General features: G+C 40.4%; 1 protein-coding gene across 10 annotated transcripts in view; it reads left to right on the top strand.

Moving 5' to 3' along the window:
- The window catches only part of LOC121890395 (pleckstrin homology domain-containing family A member 5-like), a 261999-nt gene that overhangs the window by 60012 nt on the left and 177877 nt on the right, over positions 1-24110 (top strand). Inside the window, exon 10 of one of the 10 annotated variants that reach the window (XM_042402601.1) lies at positions 3320-3933. The exons of the other annotated variants lie outside the window; for them this stretch is intronic. Coding sequence (XP_042258535.1) covers positions 3320-3380 — 61 coding nt within the window. The 3' untranslated portion in view covers positions 3381-3933. Of the gene's footprint in view, positions 1-3319; positions 3934-24110 lie in introns of those variants that run through there. 10 annotated transcript variants of the gene reach the window in all.

A 24110-nucleotide genomic window follows, 5' to 3' on the forward strand; every position in this document is an offset into this window, starting at 1 on the left:
AATGCATGAAAAGTAGGTGTCAAAATGAACCAAAATAGTTCCAATGTATATTTCTATATAGAGCTGCAACTATGAATCAATTACATGAGTTGCCAACTATTATTAGAGACTATTTTGATAATTGATTAATTGTTTTGAGTCATTTTTTTAAGAAAAACATTTCCAGATTCTCTGATTCCAGCCTCCTTTGTCAGTAAACTGGACAGAACAAAACATGTGAGTTCATCACTCTGGGCTTTGACAAATAGTGATTGACATTTTTTTGCCAATTTGACATTTTATAAACCAAACAATTAATCGATTAATTGAGAAAATAATTGATATTGATTGATAATAAAAATATTAATTTTATATATATATATATATATATATATATATATATATATAACTCCCAGCTCACATGCAGCTCCACTATTCATATCACATATATTAATGTCCTCATTTATTCACATTTGACATGAAATCAATCTGATGGTTTTTGGCTTCACTTATCATGTTCCTATTAAAGGTCATTCATAACAATGTACAGATAAAGTTAATAGCTTTAAATGAAACATTGTTTCCACTCATATTGTTCACCAGGGTGTTGATAAGCTGTTTCACAGGAGAGTCTTCCAATAACGTAACATTTCCAAGTTAAATAGAGAAAGAATTCAATAACACATAACCCAAGCCCCAAAATAAGCAATAATGAATAAAACAGCGGAAAAGCTGTTTGCCAAAGCACAAGTGTGAAGTGTGAAACTCTTTGAGTGGATACAGATCCAGCAGGAAACATGGTGAACTCTCTCACACTGCTGCCTCTTCACATGTTTTTCCACACAATCCGCATCTTGTGTGATGTTCAGAGCTATGACATCATTTACACGAGGAGCGACATCATCGGTCTCTGTAGCCTCCTCCGTCACACCTGAGCCGCTGCACGTCATGTCATGTTTCAAAACCAATATTCATCAAAACACGTTCAAATAATAATTTTCCAGAAACCTTTTGGGATTTTACTTTTTTCCATAACTTTTCCAGGCCTGTGTTTTGTTTTTTTTTGGAATATTTTCCGCATAGCACTGAGTCATTCATTTTCACCATGGACGTCTAAAAAGTTTTAAGCCTTGAACCCAATCAAGCATGATGATGATGAATAATGAATTCTGGCATTTTAAAAGGTCAATTCAAAACTACTCACTACATGTTCTCTCATTCAACCCAATCATGTAGATCATTTTGCTGTCCAGATATTTAGAAATCCGTCTCTGAGTTTTCTGAATAACAGTTAGCTGAAAGCTCAGTAAATAACTTCACAAAGATTAAAGAAATGAGAGGATCCTTGTTGTTGTATCATCCTGGGACCTTTGTCATGTCGTCTGTCTGTCATCTTCTCTGCCTAATGAAGAAACAATGTCAGAAAAATCATCTTTTATGAAAAGAAATTGGGGCATTTCTTCCTCTCACAGTGAAACGCTACACGCCCTTGGGCTAACTTTTAACAAGTTGGTCCCAGTGCAGCTGTACCGTAGCAGCTCTGTCTGTGTTTCACAGTCCGCTGGGGGAACAGATCTGCCGCTCACTGCTCCAACCAGGTGAAAAACAAATGTTAGCAAACAGTGTACTCATTAGCATCCACAAATTGAATAAACACTGCGGTAATAAGCAGAAAAAAGCGCCTGCTTCATCAGTGCTGCTGTAACAGGATGTAAACATCCTCCAGGACTGATTTTAGCATCACGGTTATAAATTTTGAGTTCTTTATTTACCTTGATGGAGTTTCAACTGACACATTTTCCTCCAAAAATGACATTCCTTCTTCTCATGAGTCAAATAATCTTGAATTCACAGACGCTTGAGATCAGTGGATCTTTGCTCTTTCCAATGATAGCAGTGTCTAAAGTATCACTATGTCATTGGCTGTATTGTGAGCTCACTTTCTGTTCAGCAGTGGTTTTGAACATCAGCGGTCTGGCCTTCAGACAGACTGAGTATTTGAAGGTTTTAAAGTGAAAGCAGGACAGTTTGATTGATTTTGATAGTGTTGTTATGTGTCAGGCTGCTGTCTGACTGTTAGTGAGGGTGAAAGTGATAGAAGAGTGACATTATTGCTTCATACAAAGTTTAAAAAGACTTCATTTGATTGGGTGCAGGCTAAGATGTTCCCCTGAGTAGTGTATGCAATCTCTCAATGAGGGCTTCTTCTACTGGTCTCCCTGAGAAAATGTGTTTGCAATCTATATTCTGAGTTCAAACCCTTTGAGATATGAACAAAATTCAAAACAATTTGTTTGTTTTTGTATAAAAAACTACCAACACTTATGAGGTGAACCAGTGTGAACTCTTCTTGTCAGCTTCTCTAATTAGTTTTGTAGTTACTTGTAGCTGTGGTTTGATGGGTAACCACACAACCCATTTTCATTCAAGGGACCCTTTGAAAATGGCCATGCCTAACTTTCAAGCTTTCATGACACGTACCAATGGATTCCCTCCTAGTTTCATATGATACCAGTATCTTCAGTGTAGCTTTAAAACTGAGCCTGCTAGAGCCTCTGGAAGTCAGTAATGTAACCCGCAGACGCTGGTGCCCTGAGGGAGTAGAAGAGGTTAATACATCTACGGTTAAAGGCTGCTAGAAAAAAAAAAAAGAAAGAAAAATGATGATATTGGCTCTCCTCTAAAAAAAATCTTTATCTCAACATGGAGCTGGGCTGGATTATTTTAGTTTGCATTATTACAAATGTCAGAGTGATTTTGAAAGAGGTTTTCTTACAGTACCTTGTATATATATATATATATATATGTACAGACAGCAGGCGCCATCCTGAAACCAAAAAATATAAAAGATAATCTCTACATCTCAGAGGAGAGCACAGGCCGTGTGCTTTACAGAGCAGATCTGTACGCTTTAGTAGAAAAAAAAAATTGTTTGACTTTAAAATACAAAAGCGGATCTTTATTGCAGTTATTTATGGTGATGTGATGTCTCTCGTGTTATCTCCGGCTTTGTTTGCAAACTACATTTGTCTGAGAGAACAGTGAGAATTTTAACTAGATCTATATTCATGTATTTTTCATGACTTGAAATAGCACAGGCTCTCCACTGTAAACGAGATTTAAGATTTTTTTTTTTAAACACCCCCCTCCCACACACACGCAGCGTGCTCAGTCACTGTAAGACTTTGTATAACAAACAGTATAAATCCTGTTGACAGAGCTGTAGTCATGTAAATCTAGGCTGGATGCAGGAAGCGTGTGTGGATTCATACCTGCACTGTGGATGTTTCTGTTCATCCTCTAATGTATGTTTGTGTGTGTGTGTGTGTGTGTGTGTCAGTGTATTGAATACAGCCTGCATTGCTGCATTGAGATTTCCTGCCAAGCGTGGGCTGAACTGAAGATCATCTTTGCAGAAACACTGACACGTTTCACACCACTTTATCCTTTCTCTGCTAGAGGTGTTACAACAGCTTTACTACGCTTATTCCCACCATACATTATCAGACATGTAGTCTGACACACTCACATTTAACTACAATAACACACATGGTGTTTACGGGCGTCGTGCAGCATCACACATTGGACTGCAAAAAGCATTCTTTCAGAGATGTGCTCCTCGCTTCCCGGAAAGGTCCAAGAAAGATGCAGCTTCACGACACTTTAAACTTAGTGAACTATATCACCAAACTATATCAAAGAAAGATAAAAACATTATATTTGGAGGCCGTTTGGGTCACACGGAGCTATTATGACATCTAGTTATTTTTAAAACAGCTAAATCAACAAATGATCCAATGCATGGAGTTGGGTAGTAATGTGTTGCCAGACTTCCCTCACAGACTATAAAGATACACAGCTTAAAGGATGAGGCTGGCAGTTTCTATAACATGACACATGGTTCCATTTACAGAGCTTCACTAGCTTGTCGTGCTACTTATCACAACCTCTTGACTTTGTACTACATTATACATTTCTCAAAGAACTTGTGAATTGGTTGGCTGTGTCCAAAGTCACTCTGTATTTTGGTTGTCAAAAGTGCTGAGTGTGTAAATATTAGGGATGTGCAGAGATCCCAGTATTTGTATTTGTATCTGTATTTGTTTGGGCAGCAAAATTATTTTTATCTGTATTTGTATTTGAATAAAAGTGGAAAGAAGCTTAAAAATCCTGTTTTTGTTTTTATGACACTTTTAATTTTAGAAAATTACAGTGTTACAATAAGTGTTCATGAATAAACTACTTTACGAAGGAGGTCCCCACATCTGGAGTTTCCCAGATCATAGACGACTGCACTGACTACTGAGCTAAAACTTCACTCATCACCTCATTGCAGACAGATCTCTACCTGTTTATACACCCATAACACAGAGACAGCACAGCGTGTGATGTGTAGAGAGGAACTTCAAAGGTGATTCTTGCTTTGCACTTTTCATTTATTGCCTATTTTTTTACAATCTAACTTTGTGGAAAGGAGAAGGGGAACAACAGGTTATGGAGAGTCCCTTGGGAGCACTTTGTTTGTGTCAGTAGCTCAGCTTTATCTCTGGGGAACATCCCCAACAAATAATTTTTTAAATATTTGTATGAAACAAATATTCGTATAAAACCCACTATTTGTGCTTTGCCGAATAATGTATTTGTATTCGGGCACATCCCTAGTACATATATCCACTATATAGTGCCCTCAAAAATTCCACAATGGAACAAAAAAAGTAGAGTCCATGGCATTTATACTTCTTTCTGCTAACAATCCCACAATGCAATGCTCCACCTTTTAAAGATGTGAAAGTCACCATCATGTGACTGTGACAGCTGAGGGTGATAATGCAAAATGACGATGATTAGTGTCCGAAATCTTGATTTGCTGTCCACTGTTCAGTAAACTATTTAGTGTTAGTGTTTTATATGGAGGAGTGAATGAGTGAATAAAGGAGTGACTGTGGACACAATCATTGTGTAGCAAAACAAGCTAGTGAAGCTTTGTAAATGGAGCAGCGCATGCATAGTGGTGGGTTACTGTCTTATCACTATTTTTTACTCTTTGGAGCCGTTTCTAAACAAGCTGCAGTAACCACTGTCTTCAGGCATGAAGGAACATGTCACCCAGTGCAGAGATGTGGCTCACTGATGTGGTTTTAATAGTTTTTGAACAACAACTGAGCTCTGCAGCACAGAGGAATGAGATATATCAGAGTTTGGATACACACACACACACACACACAGTACTTGTTAGTAGGATGAGTTCATTGTTAGTTTGGCTCTGCACAACAGATTTGTTGACAGTAAGAAAAATATAGCAAATCTTAAACTTGAACCAACAAGCAGCAGGGGATTTTTTGAGGTTGACATGAATATTGATGTTTGAGTTTTAACGCTCAATTCTAGTAAAGCTTTTCAAAAAGCTGCGATGGTGGAAGATTCACAGCTGTTGTAATTTTCCTTCTACAATGTGTCGATGTAGTTTTAAGATTTTTGTAGTTGAGAAATTAGATTTTTAATATGAAGTTAATTCATCAAAATGATAATCATTTGGAGACTTGAGGACCTAATAGCCAGGAAATACTCTGCAGCTCTTTGACCTGATGTCTCTATAGCATCTGAAACAGAAGATATAATCACTTTTGGAAGAAAAACTTTGGTGTCAAGAGTCCAAATCTAATGTTCTTTTCTGCAAAATTGGTTTGTCTGACTCTGAAGGTTAAGATTTATTTGTTCTGTAGGGAGTTTGCTCCAGGATCTCCAAGTTCTGGTTAAAGTAAACATCTTAACACCAGTGTTTCAGTGAACCGTAGGCACATTTCTACATTTACCTAATGCTGCAAGGTAAGAAGGATAGAGCAAATAACGTAGAATAAACGAGAAGAAAGGGTGTAAAGAAAGCAGAGCATCTATAATCAGAAGAGGAGGAATAATATGTGGAGAAGAAAAGGAGTTAAAGTGGGAGAGGAAGAGCTCTGCAGCTCAGTGGTAGAAACGCGGCCATGTAACGGCCTGATAATGTTCTCCTCTGTCAGCTTAGTGTCAACGCCCTCTCTTCCTCTATCTGTTGCTCCTCATCTCTCAGTCGAATCCCCTGTCTCTCTATTGTAATCTGTCCCTCTGCATGTATCCTTATCCTCCTCCCCGCTCCTTTTGTGTTTGATTGCTAGTACTACACATTCCTCTCAGGCTGCACTGGTGCGTGGGTGTCTAAACATTGTAGAAAAGGGACCCCCTCTAACTGATGACTTTACATAAGAGGGTAAATCTGTGAGTAGGCAGTAGAATGAAGAGAGAGAGAGAGAGAGACGTTCCGGGAGAGAAGAGAGAATCTAAACATTGTTCACGCGGTATAAATGAAGCACCTGCGCTAATGACTTTATGTAAGATGGTAAATCTGCGAGTGGGCAGCGACACAACAGTGATGCAGAGCACAAAGGTGAAGAGAGGAGGTGTTTTCGAAAGAGCAAAGGAGGAGTTGAGAGAGGACAGGAGAAGAGTCGCTCTTAAAGTGACAGTCTATTTTTGGAAGTTTAAAAAAAAAAAAAAAGATGAGGTTTGGTTAAAAGTATTTCTGAGAAAAGGATTAGTGATGATGAATTAGCCAGAATCAGAAACCGGTTTGTCCATACAAGGAAATAGTCTTGATGTTGTGGTGCACAACTATCAAAACAAGAGAAATGCAACTACCGTAAAAAACACGTGATATAAAAATTACCACATAAATAAAAAAACATACTCTAAGCTGTTGAGTTTTAAAAAGATACTGAGCAGGAATGTGTGAAGGTTCACAGTATAAACAGTATCAACAGTTCATGTCATGTGATAGTTTCACAGATGTGCAGATGATTACATTTTGATGTAAATACAACATGTAGTGTGTAAGGGTGGGATGTCAGTGGGGGGGTCTCTGGCTGTGCTGATGAAGACAGCTGCAGTCGGGATGAAGTCATGTGTGCTCTTGAACTTCTAGATATTAAACACAAATGTGCAGTTCATGCTCTTGGATTAGAGCGTGTTTAGACAGACAACAGCACTGCCTGGAGAAATTACACTGTAACGTAATCATTCATCTGAATGCTATGATTCTCCTTCATATTGTTTTTTTGTTTGTTTGTGTTATTTTATTTGCACCATATCAAATACAAGATCACATATAGAAATCAGATAAGAAGTTATAACAGATTAAAACACAAGGAAGTATTCCTTCCTGTATCCTTTTGGCTAAATCTGGCACATTTACATCATAATTTAATGAATGTGTGTTGTAAATGAAGTAGTTTGTGACAGGTGTGACGGAGGATACAATGATTTTCATGATATTAAATTTCCAGACTTGTAAGATCTTGTCTCATGGTATAATAAAGTTTTTTTGCGGTCTGATAAACAGATAAACTCATGGATGTGTGACTCAAACTGGACTTTCTGGATTGTGTTTCATCATTTCAGCAGCACCTGAAACAACACGTCCCCACCAGAGCTGTTTGCAGTCTGAACCCCCTGCTTACTGTCAGTTTACTGTAACAGTGAGGACAGAAGTTAAAGTCCCCCTCCACTCAAAAATGTGTTTTTCCTTCTTCTTCTTCTTCTTTGTGCAGAATGATATATATGCAGAGTTTTTTACGCTCATCTGCTGAAAGGGGGAAAGTTTACATTTTTGACTGGAGAGGGACTTCAATTCATGTGCAAATATGAAGTGATTCAAATTTGAGAGCACAAATGTTTAACTGTAGAGATTACATTTGTTTTTTTTTTCTTCCCCTTTTGAGACTTACTGGGCCCCAAAGGAGTTGCAGATTCAGAAAAGAGAGAAGCAGCTCTAAGAGAAGAGGTCGGGAGAAAAGAGTAAAGGAGAAGATGAGGAGGACTTTTAAGAGGACAGGGAAGGACGTTAGTCATTTATAAGGGGGCAGACAATGAGAGGAGAGGAAAACGAGACGTAGAAGGAAGCAGAGGGGGGTTCTGAAGCGGAGTAGGGGAGAAGAAGAGCAGATCTGGAAGAAGAGAGGAGGACAGGAAATATGGTTTTGGAGACGAGTAATTCAGAGAAAAGAGGACAGAAATAGAGTAGAGTTACTTTGGGAAAAAAAAAAGTGAGGAAAGCGGAGCGTTCATGAGCAAAAACAAAAGGAAAGGAGAGGGTTTTAGAGAGAAGGAGGAGCAGTTCTTAAAGAAAATTCGGAAGAAGAGAGGAAAAGATAAGAGAGGAGCAGAGTGTTTTCTGTTGGCAGAGCCTGTGAATAATACACTCGTGCAGAGAAACCTGTCTGTGCTCTGCCTCTGAAGCATGTGCTCCGCTCATGACTAGTCGCTCTGCCTTAATCTACTCAGCCGTTGCGTGCAGTGGCATCACACACACACAGTTGGTACGTGCAGGAGAGTTTGAGCTGTGCTGTGTGTGTATTCTTGGTTGACTGTTTACAGTATGTTAAGACAATCTTGGCTCAGTTGGACCTCTTCTCTGCCAAGCATCTTCTCTGAAGAACACACAGAGGCAGGAGTTGACGCACACCTCCGAGACGTATAGCGAGAAGACTTCCTCTTGCTTCAGATGCGTCCGTCATGTAGCAGCTTCGTCCGTTAGCTTAGATTCAATCAAGCGCCTGTAGGCGCGAAGAGAAAAAACGACTGCAAGGATTAAAAAAATATAATTCAGCCCTCGTTTCTTCAGAAAACATTAGCGCATGTGTCATGACAGAAGCATTTGCAGAAGAACTTGTTAGCTTGCCAAACTTTATCAGAGCCAAAGCAGAGAAGAACGCTGAATCCAAAGCAAAAGCTTTGGTTAAGGAATAGTTCACATCATACAGCTACTTTACATCTACACCATGCTTTATTCACCGTGCTCTACAAGAAGTTGTGCAACATGTTCCTGCATTGAAGCTCACACTGGTCCACACCTCGCTGTGTGTATGTTCTCAGAGTCAGAAGGAAGATAAGATAAAGCAGTAGTTTGACTTTTTGGGAAATACACTGATTTACTTTCTTGCCTAGAGTTAGATGAGATACCACTCACCTGACTGAACCAATCAAAGCCAGGAACCCGCCCACTCCTCATAAAAGTAGCCCTTTTTTTTGTAGATTTTAGATAATGCTACATTAATAATTAATAAACTAATAGAATAGTAGTAGGTTTCAATTCATAAATAATAAAATAAACTGAAATGATGTGTGGTTTTGATGGTCATATGTGATGGATGGTAGAGATGGAAAGATGAACCTGTCCTTTAATTGTGACCAGGATGTTGATGTCAGACGGTACACTTTATTGGAATATTGTCAAACTGGTTGTCTGTGGAAACACCTAAATGCGACAAAAAAGTAGCCCAAGTTATCTAATTAAATAAAAAGTAGCAGCAAACCACCCAATCCCACACTGCTGCTGTGTGCTGCTCTGTAGGTTATCACATACAGTATATTACATTTTGTCTTTGCACCCTTTACTCTCTTTTTTTCTGGTAAATTGGAGGATGCTACATTGAGGACAGTGCTACAGATGGGAGATGATTTTGAAGACCCTGAATGTTGAGATACACTGACTCTCTGACAAACCACATATTGAACAATTTTGGTTCATTCTGTTTCTGTCCATGTGTGAATTTCTGCTAACACGACAGCTAACAGATCCTCTTTCTGTCTTTTCTTTCCATGTCCATCTGCTGTATGACTCCGTCACACCTCCTCACCAGGTAAGACACTCAGCTTTAATGTTTCTGACTGTTGTCTGTTGTTATTTTGGAGCAGCGGCTGGTTGTCTGATGTGTTGTCTGCCCAGCCGCTCAGACCCGCTGCATGCTGGGAGAGAGATTGTGGCTTTGTTTGCGGTAGCGCTGCTGCTTTGTTTTATTAAAGTGTACAGCGGTGCGGTTGCTCTGAATGTGTGTGAAGCTTACAACCTTCCTCTATTATTAGAGTTCCACCGTTAACAACACAAAACCTCAGGATGAGGGCAGAGTGGATGGCTGGGTTAACAAAGCATTTTGACTTTGACATCCCATCCAATCTCCTAGCAACCATCAGTACTGGTTTATTTTAACCATGATGATGTGTGCAGGATGTTTAATTGATTATTAACACATTTTCAACTGTAGTTATGCTGTTTTATGTTGTGTTTCTGGCAGGTCTTGTAAACTTGTTGCATGGTGTGACTTAAGGGATGCAGTGCTGGTTAGATGATGATGAGACACTCTTTTCCTCTAGCACCAGCAGCAGGTTAACCCTTTTGGTTTTGAGTGAAAAATCTATTGGATGGATTGCCATGGAATTTGGTACATACATTCATGTTCCCCCCAGGATGAACTGTAATAACTTTAGTGATCCCTTCACTTCTCCTCTAGTCCCATCATCATGTGAACATTTCAGTCTCTTCAGTACTTTGGTTTATGACCAAATATCTGCTAAACTAATGACATTCTAGTAGCTCTAAGTCTTGTTTGGAGATTGTAAAATATCAGCTTATAAAGTTATAGATGATAAGGTGAGGATAAAGAATAGATCACGAAAAGTATTTTTTCATATATAATTGGTGCAGTTTTATTATTTAATGAATAAAATTGGTGTAATAAAATGTTAAAAGTGGCGATCAAGTGATGATTTCCCAGAATTACTTTGGATAACCCTCAGAGAGGAGCAAAGAATGTCAATTTGTTACATCATCCCAACAGAGAAAAGGGGAGAGTTGCATCCTTTAGCCCAAAGACAACATCTCTGGCTGCATTGCATTCTGGTCTATTGTGGCTGTTTGTTATCTCTGATCTTCTTGCATCATTGTTAAACATCAATGCAGTTAGAAAACAAAACCGCGTGTTTTCACACGCTCTCTAAATAGTCGGTGGGGTGAAGCTGTTTTCTTATTGTTGCTATCATGTAAATGAAATCACCGCCTGACATGACACACACACACACACATACACACAAGAAAAGGAAACACCGTCAGTGTGTGACTGGTGCTTCCCTGTGGAGAACACACAAGGACAAGAACAAAGACAAGGACGAGCTTAATCTGTTTTCAATACTGACATTGGTTTATTGGGAAAAGACGCCTTACTCCAGACTGGAAGTGGCTTGGCTGGAGGATGCCCAAATATGGTTTGAGCAGCTTTTGTTTAGGAGTGAAATATTGCCTCTCTGTTTCCATCAGCAGCACAACAAGGTCATTCTGTTTTCCCTGTCTTACCCTGTGTGTGTGTTTGTTTGTGTGTGTGTGTGTGTGGCTTGTGACCTTGTTTACCTGCTAGTGGTTAATTTTCCTCTGGTTCCCCTGGGTGTTCCTCATATGAATGTCATATGACGTGTGTTTGTGTGTTTTTCAGTAAGAAGGCCTTAAATCTAATAATGTGTAATAGATTCCAGTTCAAAAACTAAAGGATCTGATTCAAAACTATTACATTTATCAGCTTAAATCTTTGATATATGAATGAAAGTTTAAGTGGAGAACTCCTTAAATGAACATGAGGTGATCAGCTTGAGAGAAGATGTCTCACTCACTATTGGAGTTGTTGGAACTATAAAAATTCACTGGTAATTGCACAGGGAGTACAGCGTGGAGGTTCTTCCCTCATAAATGATCTTTGGCTGAGTGCATGCGTGAGTGCAGACACACAAACCAACAACAGCCAAGTTTTAGTTTGGCCTCTTATCCGGTCAGAATGAACATGAATTAGCGACAGCTGATATGACCCGCGGCCATCAACATTTATCATTTTAAACAGAAAGGGGTTGGTGTCAGCTTAAAATGAGAAACTGCTAGTTGAATGTTTTGTACACTCATCTTTGCTAAGAAGAAAGAATTGTGCATTGTCATCATTATACACAATGTATTTTGCAAGCCGGGATACCAGAACTCTCACTCTCACTCACACAGAAGCGCTCTAATTGTCATTCATATACACATGGGACGTGTTTGCTCTATAGAGCTCAGCTGTCATGAAGGAGAGCAGCTTTGCAACAGCTGGCTGGAGGTGAACTGTTGTATATAGTAAAGAAATGATCTGCATTTGATTGGGTTTATTTTAGCCGATACAGATTCTTTAAATATGCCAGGATCCGTAGAATCAACTCAGGACATCTCTGGTTAAAACACTGATCATTCAAATGAATTAGTTTTTTGTGTTCGTGTCTGTAGGCACACATCCTGCCTTTTGAGACTTCGGGGCTATAATGGGGCTTATAGAAGTAAACAGCCTGTTGCAGAATGAAAGGAGCCTTTTTGCTGTCAGAATTAGTCTTTTAGAATTAAAAAAAAACTATCCTTTACATGCAATTTTGTTAATGAAATGTTACCAAAGCTTACTGATAAACCTCACTTATTGGTGAGGCATGCTAGCTGTATTACATTCTCAAATATATTGTGTATATGTGTATTTAAGGGGTAATACTTGTAAAAATATGGTTATAATTTGCAGTTTTGTCCATCATTTCCATCAGCTATGATAGCTCTGTACTCATCAAAAGTTAAAATAATTGCTGAGATCTGGTTGAAGCTTGAGCAGTCAAACAATCAGGCAGGTTGTAAATGAGCCAACAGTTCATTCAGAGTATCTAAACCACATTATTTGGAGGTTAAGCTGAAAATGAGTACACCTGAAATTTCTGTAATAATCCCTCATTGTTCTGCAGTAATCCAGCAGACTGACCTGTTGGTCAGGACTAATGAAGACATTTGAGGATATTACCTTGGGCTTTGAGAAACAGTAATTGGCATTTTTCACCATTTTCTGACATTTTATGGACCAAACAACTAATTGATTAATGTTAATAATTGACAGATTAATCAGTGAATATGTGTGTAGAGGATATGTAGAGGAATGGTGTTGGAGTTGAAAATGACTACGCAATCGTGTGTGTACAGGGAGTACAACATGGGGCCCAAAACGCAACCCTGGGGTGCTCCGGTGTTAAGGATGAGGGTAGAAGAGGTGTGTCCGCCTACCCTCACCACTTGGAGTCTGTCCGTCAGGAAGTTAGGGATCCACATGCACAGTGAGGTGTTAAATCCCAGGTCCTTGAGATTTGTGACAAGCCTGGAGGGAATTATGGTGTTAAATGCTGAACTGTAGTCAATGAACAGTGATCTCACATAGCTCCCTTTCTTATCCAGGTGAGACAGGGTGGAGTAGAGGATGTGTGCTATGGTGTCTTCCATTAATCGGTTGGGACGGTAGGCAAACTCTACTGGGCAGTAGTCATTCAGGCAGGCTGGTCTTGTTTTCTTGCGCACAGGAATGATGGGGGACTTCTTGAAGCATGTGGGTATGACAGACTGAACCAGGGACAGGTTGAATATCATTGTAAACACCGGCGCTAGTTGATCAGCACATAGTTTGAGGACCCATCCTCTGATACCGTCTGCTGCTTTCTTGGTATTCACACGCTTGAAAGCCCTCCTGACGTCATGCTCAGAAAGGGCTGATAGGTGTGAGAGGTACACCCACCCATCCATTAACCTCTGCTTCAGCTGTTTTTGCTTGCTGGCTGCCAATGGCCTCAAAGTCAGCATAAAAGTTGTTTAGCTCACTTGCTAGAGACACATCAGCATTTGACAAGGGTGGAGGAGGGGATGCTTGTAATCTGTCATAGTTCTTTGACCTTGCCACATGCTTCTGGGATTGCATTCCTGGAATTGTAGTTCCTCTTTCTCCCTGTAGTTCCCTTTTGCCTCCTTTACTGCTCTGCTCACAGTGTAGGCTGCTGCTTTATAATTGTCCATGTTTCAAGACTGCAGCGCTAAATTGTGGACTGCAGTGTGTGTGTGTGTGTTTATATCATCCCGGATGGTTATGGTAATCCATGGTTTCTGGATGTGGAATGATTTAACTGTACTGTACAGTTGCTTCTCTTGTTTCACAAATTAAATCCACCACAGACTCAGTGAATCCATTAATGTCATCTGTGACATCGACAGCGGCGTCCTGGAACGTGCCCCAGGCTGTGTTATGTAGCGCAGACTGTAAAGCAGCCTCTGATTGGCCTGACCATTTCCAGCTGTTAAAGAGCAAATGTGAACATGTTGAAATGTTAACACGCTTTTCATGAATAATGTATTTCCTGCGCTGGCTCTCTCCCGGAGAGACTCAGTGGCGGTGGCGTCCTGCCTCCGTAGCGCTGCCATCCAGAGAGAGAGGAGTAAACACAGACCATCAGAGAGCAGCAGAGATGATGAAGCCGCTAATTAGCTAATCACTTTTTGTTTCGCTCGCTCTCACTCTGTCTCTCAGAGGGAGAAGTGGAGAGTAACTATATTTAGGTCGGTTTGTAAGACCAGAGGAGTCACCTGACGGACGTTTAGCCGCAGGGAAGTGATTACCATGCACACACACAGCTTACAAAATTAATGAACTCTGGAAGAGACGGCAATGGGAGCGGAGAGACATCTGACCAGATAAATTAATTAGCGCAATTATTCCCTGATAAATGATGTTGAGTTATTGCCTGTTACCTGTACTTTGTCCTGTTTTTATACACTGTACACCTATACACACACACTTTAACCGTGTGACTCACCTTTAGGGAATAAAATGCTGCCTCTTTAGGTGGAAGTGAGCTGATACAAGGCAAATGTATCCCTGAATATCAGAAGAGATAGAGGTAACAGCAGGAATCAAAGTAGTGAGAGTCATAGCACTGTCATTATTTATTCTGACAGAGTGTATTCAAAGCTTTCATCATTTGTATTAACTGAAGCATAAAACCTATTTAGTTGTGGAAGAATTAGTGATTGCTAACCTGTGGGTGGAGTCTCAGAGCCCTACCTTCCAAAGGAGATATCGACCAGTTGGAAAAAAAAAAAGTGACACTGTTCTCTTACAAAATGATTGATGACATAAAAGGGACCTGGGTATTATAAAAACGGCTTGTAGGTAGCACAAGTCCTTGGGCGACACCAATAAAATCCAGGTATTGAATGATTTATGACTGTGATTTCTGCAGCAGGATGCTCGGCACTTGGAACAGGTTGCCATCAAATGTACTGAACACATTCAAGCTCCCCAGAGGTTGTACTCTTTTCATTTTGGACACTACATAACATTTCTATAACATTATAGCTCCACTGCTGTATGATGTTTGTTCCATTGAACATTTTATATTGTGTAGTGTAATTCATTTAAATCCTGTTTAAACAGGTTGTTGGAACATGGGGTATAACGCAGTAAAGCAATGACCTATGTGATTTGATAGGACAGACAGAAAGACAGGAGGGTTTAAAAATGTGTGATGACTTTATTGGTTCGACTTTAGAGTTACACTCACTAGTGCAGCATGAGGCCAGCACTGAAGATGTACTGTCTGAGGAAGTACCAAATGGGCAAATGGAATCTTTAAACCCTAAGTTTGTCATTTTTTTTTCTTTTATAGACAGACGAGTGTTTAGTAAAGGTTCTTAATGTAGAATTGTGAAGCGATTTGCATGTATTAATCGTTTTTATTGCTAGTGAGTCAACGGCTAGTAATGTAATGTAAAGACAGCTGGCATTTCACACACTATTTGATTGCTGTGTGTCTGATCTGCATATCAACAGTCTTATGAGCAGTATTGCTTGGATGTAACATTTGCTTGTTGCCATGGCTATCCAAGCAACATATGTGCATCATATCTGGTTATATTTTCTGGCAGATGGGGAGGTTTTTTTTTTTGTTTGTTGTTTTGTTTTTGGCTTTATTTGACAGTCATCAGTGAAGAGAGCGAGAGAGACAGAGAGAGAGAGAGAGAGAGAACATGGACCAAAGGTTCCCAGCTGGAATTGAACCATGAATGTTGTGACTCTGCGCTATGCTCCTTAACCATTACGAGCCCTGAGGGGGAGGTTACAACTAGTTATAAGCCTCTTTTATATATATATGCATGATTAAAAGTTCATTTGAATGTAGGTTTGTGGTTGAACGTTATTGGTCAGGATGCTGATGTAAGCCCATATTTGCTGTCAAAAAACCTCACAGAAATTCATTGATTGGTTCCCTTCAAAATTCTGTTAAACACATTTCATTACTGGATTTCTTTTTGTCAAATGTATTCTCCAACAATGTATAATCCAACAGAAGTCTTTACTAAAACTAGTCACAAAGGTGCATTGTCATAGTCAATACTAAAAAGAGATTTTCAGTGGCAGATAAATAAAAGTAGTGCAGCTCTCTGCTTTTAACCGCAAGGTTTTTGATAAAAGCCCTCGACAACATGAGGTTTTCACAGCTGTTGTGTTCTCACAGCTCCTGTGTGCTGCAGAATGTAAACCATCTGTAAATCAAGCAGACAGGCCGACCAGTTATTCTACTAGCATTCCTTCCTGTGTCTGGCTGTCAGAGAGAATGCTTCTGTTGGTCACTTAACACATACACACAAAGGTGTTTGTATTGTTGAAGCAGATAAACTGCATGTCAGGGGTTTCTCACTCCAACCCAAACACCCATGAACACCAACCTCCAGCCAAGAACGGGGAAGAATGAGGGAAAGTAGGAAATGAGGTTTTAGTGTCACGACCCCCCCTCTTTCTTTTAGTTCAGAGCAGGATTTATTGGGAAATAAAAGGGGAGGCCATTATCATGTTAGTGAGCTGGCCTGACTGGAAATGACTTGGCTGTTATCTTGTTAGGAAATGGATTGCTTGTCACAATTGTCTAGACGTTGTGGGTTCAGACTACAATGTGGAGAAATGTGAAGTGTGTAATAGTTTAACCACAAGGTTTTTGACCTGCTCTGACCTGTTTAACTATGATGCCTTCACTTGTGTGTGTGGTCTCCAAGGTTCCCATTAGTCATCAGAACAAGTGCCAGGATGAAAGGAGTATTCTTCCTCCAGGTTAATGCACAACACAGCTGCAGCTCTAAGTCTATATGTGCATTCATGTTTGATTTCAACATACTTTTGATCTATTGAATAAGACAGAAATCCTTTGAAATGTGATTGATGTACTGACCTGAGTACTGAAGGCTGTAAGGACCAGTGTGTAGGATTTAGTGGCATCTAGCAGTGAGGTTGCAGATTGCAACCAACAATTTCTGTAACTTTCCACAACCAACAATCTGACATTCACACCCACAATATGACATTCACACCCACAATATGACATTCACACCCACTTCACACAGCTACTGGCCAAAGCTGAACAGGTAACTGGCACACTGTGGATTCAGGGATACTAACAACAGCAATTAACTTAGTTAGTTTATTAGTTTATTTTGGAGACTCTAGTTTGTGTTGAATTTTATTTTGTAATACAGAGAGGTATTTCTAATATGCTGTCTGCTCCAATTATATCATTGAGGGTAATATCGGCTGTATTTGTTGATTGTTTGAAGCTGGAAAATCCAAATTTGGCCCAAAGTTGTGGAGCTGAGGTGGACCAAGCAAGAAGCAACAACTACTACAGTTCAGTATGACTGACAGGAGTCTATATAGAATACTTCCCCAGACAGATCCCATCACTCAGACCACATTCAGAGGTGGTCTGGGACACATGTAGCCACATTCTTTTAGCAGCGTGTATGCAAATGGGCCACATTGGAGGACCGCCAATGCAACTGACATCCTCTCTGCGTAAACAGAAGTATGTACTCGTTTGCATGCCAATGGCATCGTATTAAAGGGTGAAACAAGAAGCCACAACAGGCTAAATGGATTCTCGTGGATGGAGTACACACATAACAGGTTGTCTGACTTCCATTTGGGCCAAAGAGTTTTGATTTTGCCTGCGCGCCAAGGTCTTCTTGCAAACTTCTTCTTCTTTTAATGTCAGGCAGACTAGGCATGGGATGTGCACTGCTGCCTCCCGCAGGTTAAAAACAACAACACATTTGGTCTTTCCAAACGGAAACGATATAAGTGTTTATTTGCATATAGAGTAGTCACTTGAGACACATATGTAGACATGTTAATGCCAGGTGTGAACAGGGCCTGACAGCAGACTGTTTGCTCTGTGTTGACATCTGTATTTCGCTGACTGATGGATGCATTGAGCGGGATTTGGAGTCTGAATTAATTAACTGACATGTTTATCAGTTCCCCCTTTCTTCTCAAACCTCCCTCCAGTATATCCGTCTCGCAGTTTCACCCTCCCGCACTCTTCTTTTCCCCCCTTCTCTCTTCTTCTCACCCCGCTGCTCCTTGTGTTTATATGCAGTCCATTAAAGCTGACATGTCTCTGTAGACTCACAGCCTTAAATGGAGAGAGGGAGAGCTTGAGAGAACCAGGCAGACAGGTAGACAGAAGCAAGACACTTGACCTCTGGCAGCTGCAAGCAGGCTGTCGTTGTAGCGGGCAGCTCCCAAATGAGAATATGTCTTTAAATGTGTGAAACTGCAAGAAAGAGGATTAATGCTTAGTCAGCCTTCCTTGGATCAATAAAGATGAAAGCTATAAGAGCAGAGGAGGAGAGCATAAAAACAGTAGAACATGAATGTAGGTTTGAGCCCTTAGCATCGCTGTTAGCATGTAAATACAGAGCTGCAGCTGCTGAAGCAGTCGTATCAAAGCCTGAATCAACACATAAGCCTTTACATGCGCTGGTAGATATTCAGTGGTAAAAATGCTGCGTAGGAAGTTGTGTGTCTTCTGTTGGTTGCTTCTGTTGAAGCAGCAGAAGTGTTTTTTCCCTCCCAAACAGTAGGAATGCATTAGGATGGCATTCAGTCAGTTGGCATGTCCTTCGGAACAGCACTGTCCTCTAGAGCAAGGGTTTTCAAAGTCTGGACAGCCTGCATTTGTTTACATTCTGGTAAATTGGCACCATTAAAAGTTTGTTGAATTAGCTATTAGCAGCTCCTGTTTGCAGTGTAGCCATGGATGTACAGACAAATATCACTGGGGATGACTTTGAGTCTGAAGAAGACTTATTAATTAATAAGTATTTATATGGAATGTCTTTTTCTATGATTTCCAATGTTGTTTTATGATTTTGGGGAAGTCACTCTGAATCTAAAAATATGTGCATCATGTCTGTGTGTTCAGATTCATGACTCAGACGAGATTTGACGCAAATTGCCTCTCCCTCTGCGCCCCCCCTTCAACTCCCTCGTGTCTTCCTGCTTAGACACCTTACAGTTCGAAAACCCTCTGTTCAACAGCAAGATTTCTCTACTGGCCAGATTTTCAATCCATTTTTTTTGTGGATGTTCTTGTAGTATCAGACCAAGCTTTTCAGTTCTGCACAGCTGATAGCAGCTGATGAAATTTACTGACTGTATTCATCATCATTTCCATCATCATTGTATCCTCTGTCTTGATGAGGTAAATAGTAGACTTAATTTGTAGGTGTTTGAAGAACTTTGTGTTGCAGCAAAGGTTGAGCCAGGTTGAACGTTTTCTTTGCAACATGAGCTTAGATTCTAATGTCCGCAGCATCATCACTGAGGTCATTGTTAGCACTGTGGTATTGTCGGGTGTAATGAACCCAGAAGGGGCTGCAACAATGGTTTACACCTCTGTTTTTCTTTTAGTATGATGCATCATTTTTTGAGCAAATAACCCTAAACCTTACAGGTATCTGGCAGTAGCAACCACAGTTTGAATGCAGTATCTATCAGAGTTGTAGATTTGAGATTTGGATTCGAGTCAGACTTAAGTCACAGAAATGAGGGATTTAGACTGGCTTGGACTCTACAGCTCAGGTTGACTTACATGAGACTTAACTCCCTTAAAACATGACTTTAACTTGTGTTGACTGAATTGACTTGCACTTTCCCTCAAGGACATTTCTTTGACAGGCATAGAAATTGAGGCCTGAACCTGTCTTGACTGACTCGATTCTTGACTTGAACTCGTCTCATGTTACTTGAAACTTGACGTGAACTCTCCCCCATATACATGTAAACAGCTCTGGTGCTGTATCTCTACATAGATTGTTTTAGAGGTGAGGCATCACCTTCTAAAAACAATGACACCTACTTTGACTAAACTATATCTGACATGCGAGCGAAACCGTGTTCTGTGTTTTAAATCCTCTTACTGTAGAAGACTACACGCTGTAATAATATGTGTTTTTGAGGAATTAAACAGCAGACACTTTAGTCCCTGCAGTGCACATAGTGTTTTTTTAGAATGAAAGCCTTCTATTTAAAAGCTTTCAGCGCTCACTCAGGTCCACAAGCCCGCACAATTTGACCTGCTGAACCTTAAACAGCCTGTCGCCTTTTTCTGGTTGTCAACTGATGTTTTACTGCTGTCTAATTAGTGATCATCAAAGAGAGAGAGAGCAGCTACAGAGGCCTGGAGCTTGGAGTGTGTGCTGAGAGAAGCACTTCTGTTGATCTGGGCCTGGACTGGCATCTGTGTGTATGTATGTGTGTGTGTGTGTGTGTGTGTGTGGGATGTCTTTATAGAGAGAATAAATTCATTTTCAACAGGATATGGGTTACAAATGTGTGTGTGTGTGTATACATATTTATGAGTTTTTTCATGCATGTGTGTGTAAGTATGTTTATGTGTGTTTGTGTGAATTAATGATGGCAGTAACCAACAGATAGTAACAGATGTGAAGTGTTGGCTACGGGTCATATAGTTCCCAATGGCTGTGTGTGTGTGTGTGTGTGTGTGTGTGTGTGTGTGTGTGTGTGTGTGTGTGTGTGTGTGTGTGTGTGTGTGTGTGTGTTAGCCAGCACCTGCAGGGCTTACAGATTGAAAACAAAACAGTCCACATGATACAAGGCCAACAAGCCGGATCAGTGTGTGTGTGTTTGTGTGTGTGTGTCAGCATCAAGTGGAGTTGTGTGCACTGGGGTCGACAGACGCAGCGTGGGTGACTGGCCCTCCTGGGGTTTTCTCATTATCCCCTGTCTGTGTCTTGAATACTCCAGTAAACTTTGAAATAACAAAAAAAAACACTAATAAGGTTTTTATGCATTTTAAAGAGGAGGTCCACACTAGTTTTTTTCGGTGCTGTACATATAATCACATACATTCTTATTGTCATGAGCTTTCAGCCTGGGGTAGCAGCTGCAGCGCCAGGTATAAATAGAGGAACGCCGGGCTGACGGTAGCTCCGGTTTGTGCATCTCATACATACTAGCTGCTGGTAATGTTAACGAGCCTTCGATTTTTTTTTTGTCTTGCCGGGGCTGCGTAGAGGCTGTGTTATTTACTCGTGGAGCTGTGGAGTTTGTAAGAAAAGGCTAAAGCAAAAAAAAATGTGTAGCATTTGAAAGTCAAAGTCAACACTTGTGATCATTTAAATGTACCACACACTTACAATAACAGCTGATGTCATTTGTCTAAGACTGAGGACGCCCACCCAAACACTGACATAAACTGAGAAAACTGACTGAAAAAGTGCAGCCAAAATAAGAGAAAAAGAGCTCACATCTAGAGGAAAAAAAGCAACAGACAGGGAGCAGAAATGTCTTGTTCAAGTCGTATTTTAAGTGACAGAATATTCCAGACAGGATTCCTGCTCCTACCAGCTCTCAATGAAGCTGGTTGTGGAGTTTTGTGGGGGGTCTCTCCTCAGGCTGCAGGTGGGAATATTGTACCTGTCACAAGTGGTCTCCAGATGTTGTAACTCTCTCTGCCTGCCTCCACTTCATTCTGCTTCCTTTAACAAAGTGTTTGGTTTTTTTTTGGGTGAAACGATGCATCACGCTGCTAGCCTGCCAAAGCAAACTGAGTAAGAGTTTAGTGTTACTTCAATAAACATATCTTATGATGTGAGCAAAGTGAACTCAAGCAGGTGACTCCTGCTCAGAGAAGGTCGCTATGGTAACCGGGGGCCACCGTTGGTCCAGATCAACCAGAGGATGTGAGAAAGAGAATCTGAATGAAGCGAATCATATTTATATGTCAAACACCTGGTGGTTTCTCGGTGGGGCTACAGTGTGGGTATTATAGGACTAATAGAGGAGCAGTACAGCTATGAACTGGCACTTCCCAAAGACACACACACACACACACACACACACACACACACACATTGAGAGAGCCTCTCGTAGTAAACCGCTAGCACAGTTACAACACAGAAACTCTCTCAAAGGGGAATAAATATGCTCCTAGCGACTGTCAAAGCAGTCGGCCTCCTTGTCTGTAGACAGACAGCAGCTGCTCATGGCTGGTTAGCTCTGACTATCAACACAGCAGGAATACATATTAGCGTAGCCACGTGGTGCTGCCTGATGGGAGGGAGAGTTCTACTCTTTCAGCAAATAAAATGTTTCTCTTTTATTAGCTGATTAGAGTTTTTGGTAAACTTGATCATGTTCAAATCACTTCCTAATCATTTTCCAGAGGTTTCCTGAAAAAGACTGTCATTTGGTGCTAAGTAATAGAATTAATTGATTAGTTGTGTGCAAATGGTAGTTCACAATTCCAGTGAATTCATTCCAATGAATTTAATGAGTGTATTGTACACTGTATATCAAGAATAAAGTTTCAATAGAAACTAAAAATGAATCCATTCAAAGCCACTTACTTGGTTTTGATTGTTGCTTTTCATTCAGGTATTCAGATCTATAAATAGAACCAAGTAACATAGTTCTTTCTTATGGATTGCTTTGCTTCTTTGCTTTGTTTTCATCTGCTGTTTTCTGACAACAGGACTCGAAGCTCTGCAGTGAAATTCTTCTTTATGCTCTTGACTTGTGACATTTCTGTCAGTGAAACTTGCTCACAAACAGAGAGGAACAGGTAGCCTTGTATGGTCATTTTAGGGACGTTGATTATAATTATGCGAAACCAGAATTATCCTTTAAGTGCAACTGCTAACATGCTCCTTAAATATATGCAGCTTAAAATGTAAGAAACTCTTTCATTGTCTCTCAGGGTAAAGGACAGTATGTAGAGATTACATTTGGTCTATCTGAGAGCTGCACATTTTGATTCCCCTTCATGTATTTTAATGCTTACAAATGACTTCAGTTGAAACATCAGTTAATGTGTGTGTCCAGTGAACCTTGTATCACCTCTCTAATAAGCTGAAGGCTCAGCATGCAGACAGTGTTTGACTTGGCAGAATGCACTCTTTTTTTTCCCCCCTCTCGTCTCTCCCTTATGTCATCCCGTTTTCATCTTCTCCTCGACCTGTCCCACATTTTCCCTCTTGAACTGGATTTTAAAGATGCAGATGGCAAAAGCAGCTCTTTTTTTTTTTTTGTCTCTCTCGATACCCGAAGTGACATCCTCCTTTCTCTCAGCTTGACCGCGTGCTCGTGGGCATCGCGCAGGACCGTAAGTGGTCCCGGGTGCAGATGAGACACGGGTGAGTTAAAAGGCGATGACACCAGCTGCTGCGCTGCGTTCAAGCTCATTGCGGTGGTAGAGATTTGAAAGGCAGTCGAGGCTTAAGACCTAATTTTGTAGCCTGTACAGAGAGCGGCACAAAACACGGGAGTTCAAAAGGGCAGCGGTTGCTTTAATCCTATCAGGTGACGGAGACAGGCTCCAGACACACACACACACACACACACACACACACACACACACACAGACCTGCCTAAACACAGATAAAACCATACAATTCTATCAGCATATATCCATATGCTTGTATGTACGCACATTTGGACACTCAGATAACAAGTGCAAGTTCCATCCACATATTCCCACAGAGTGTCTGCACTCTGTCAGGGCAGAGTTTTCCACTTTAAAGGGCCAGTTCAAAAAATATATTCTCTCAATTACCTTTATCTACCGCAGAGTATTGAAGATTTCTGCCTCCAGCCCAATATAATGGAAGTGAATGATAAACTACATTTAAAGAAATTCAACAGCAACACTTGCAACTGTCATTGGAACTATTTCCTCAGTTTCTTTAATGGTCAGTAGATGGTTTTTTGATGGTTTTTAAAAATAGTTGCCTCTTATGTAGTGAGAAGGAGTGTTTTTGTGTGGAGGTTGGGGTGGTGGATGGGTGTGTAGTTCGTCGCACTTTTCATACAGGAGATGGGAGTTTGTGTCCCATCCCAAACCTGCAAATAATATTTACCTTTTCATTAACCCATGATCTTCCCAAACCATAACCATACTGAGGTCACCATGCAGAGATTGAAAATGTAAAAACTTAGAATTTGAAAACATTGACATTGGATGGAGGGTTTTTCAGAATTGTCCAACATTGCTGTTCATGTCTGGTGATAGGATGTTGTCTCCACACTCTTAGCCCAAATTCTGACCATGACTGTTTCACCAATATTACAAAACATATATATTCTCACCTCCCTCTAGTGGTATCCATC

Source organism: Thunnus maccoyii, chromosome 23, assembly GCF_910596095.1.
Source record: "Thunnus maccoyii chromosome 23, fThuMac1.1, whole genome shotgun sequence".
NCBI lineage: Eukaryota > Metazoa > Chordata > Actinopteri > Scombriformes > Scombridae > Thunnus > Thunnus maccoyii.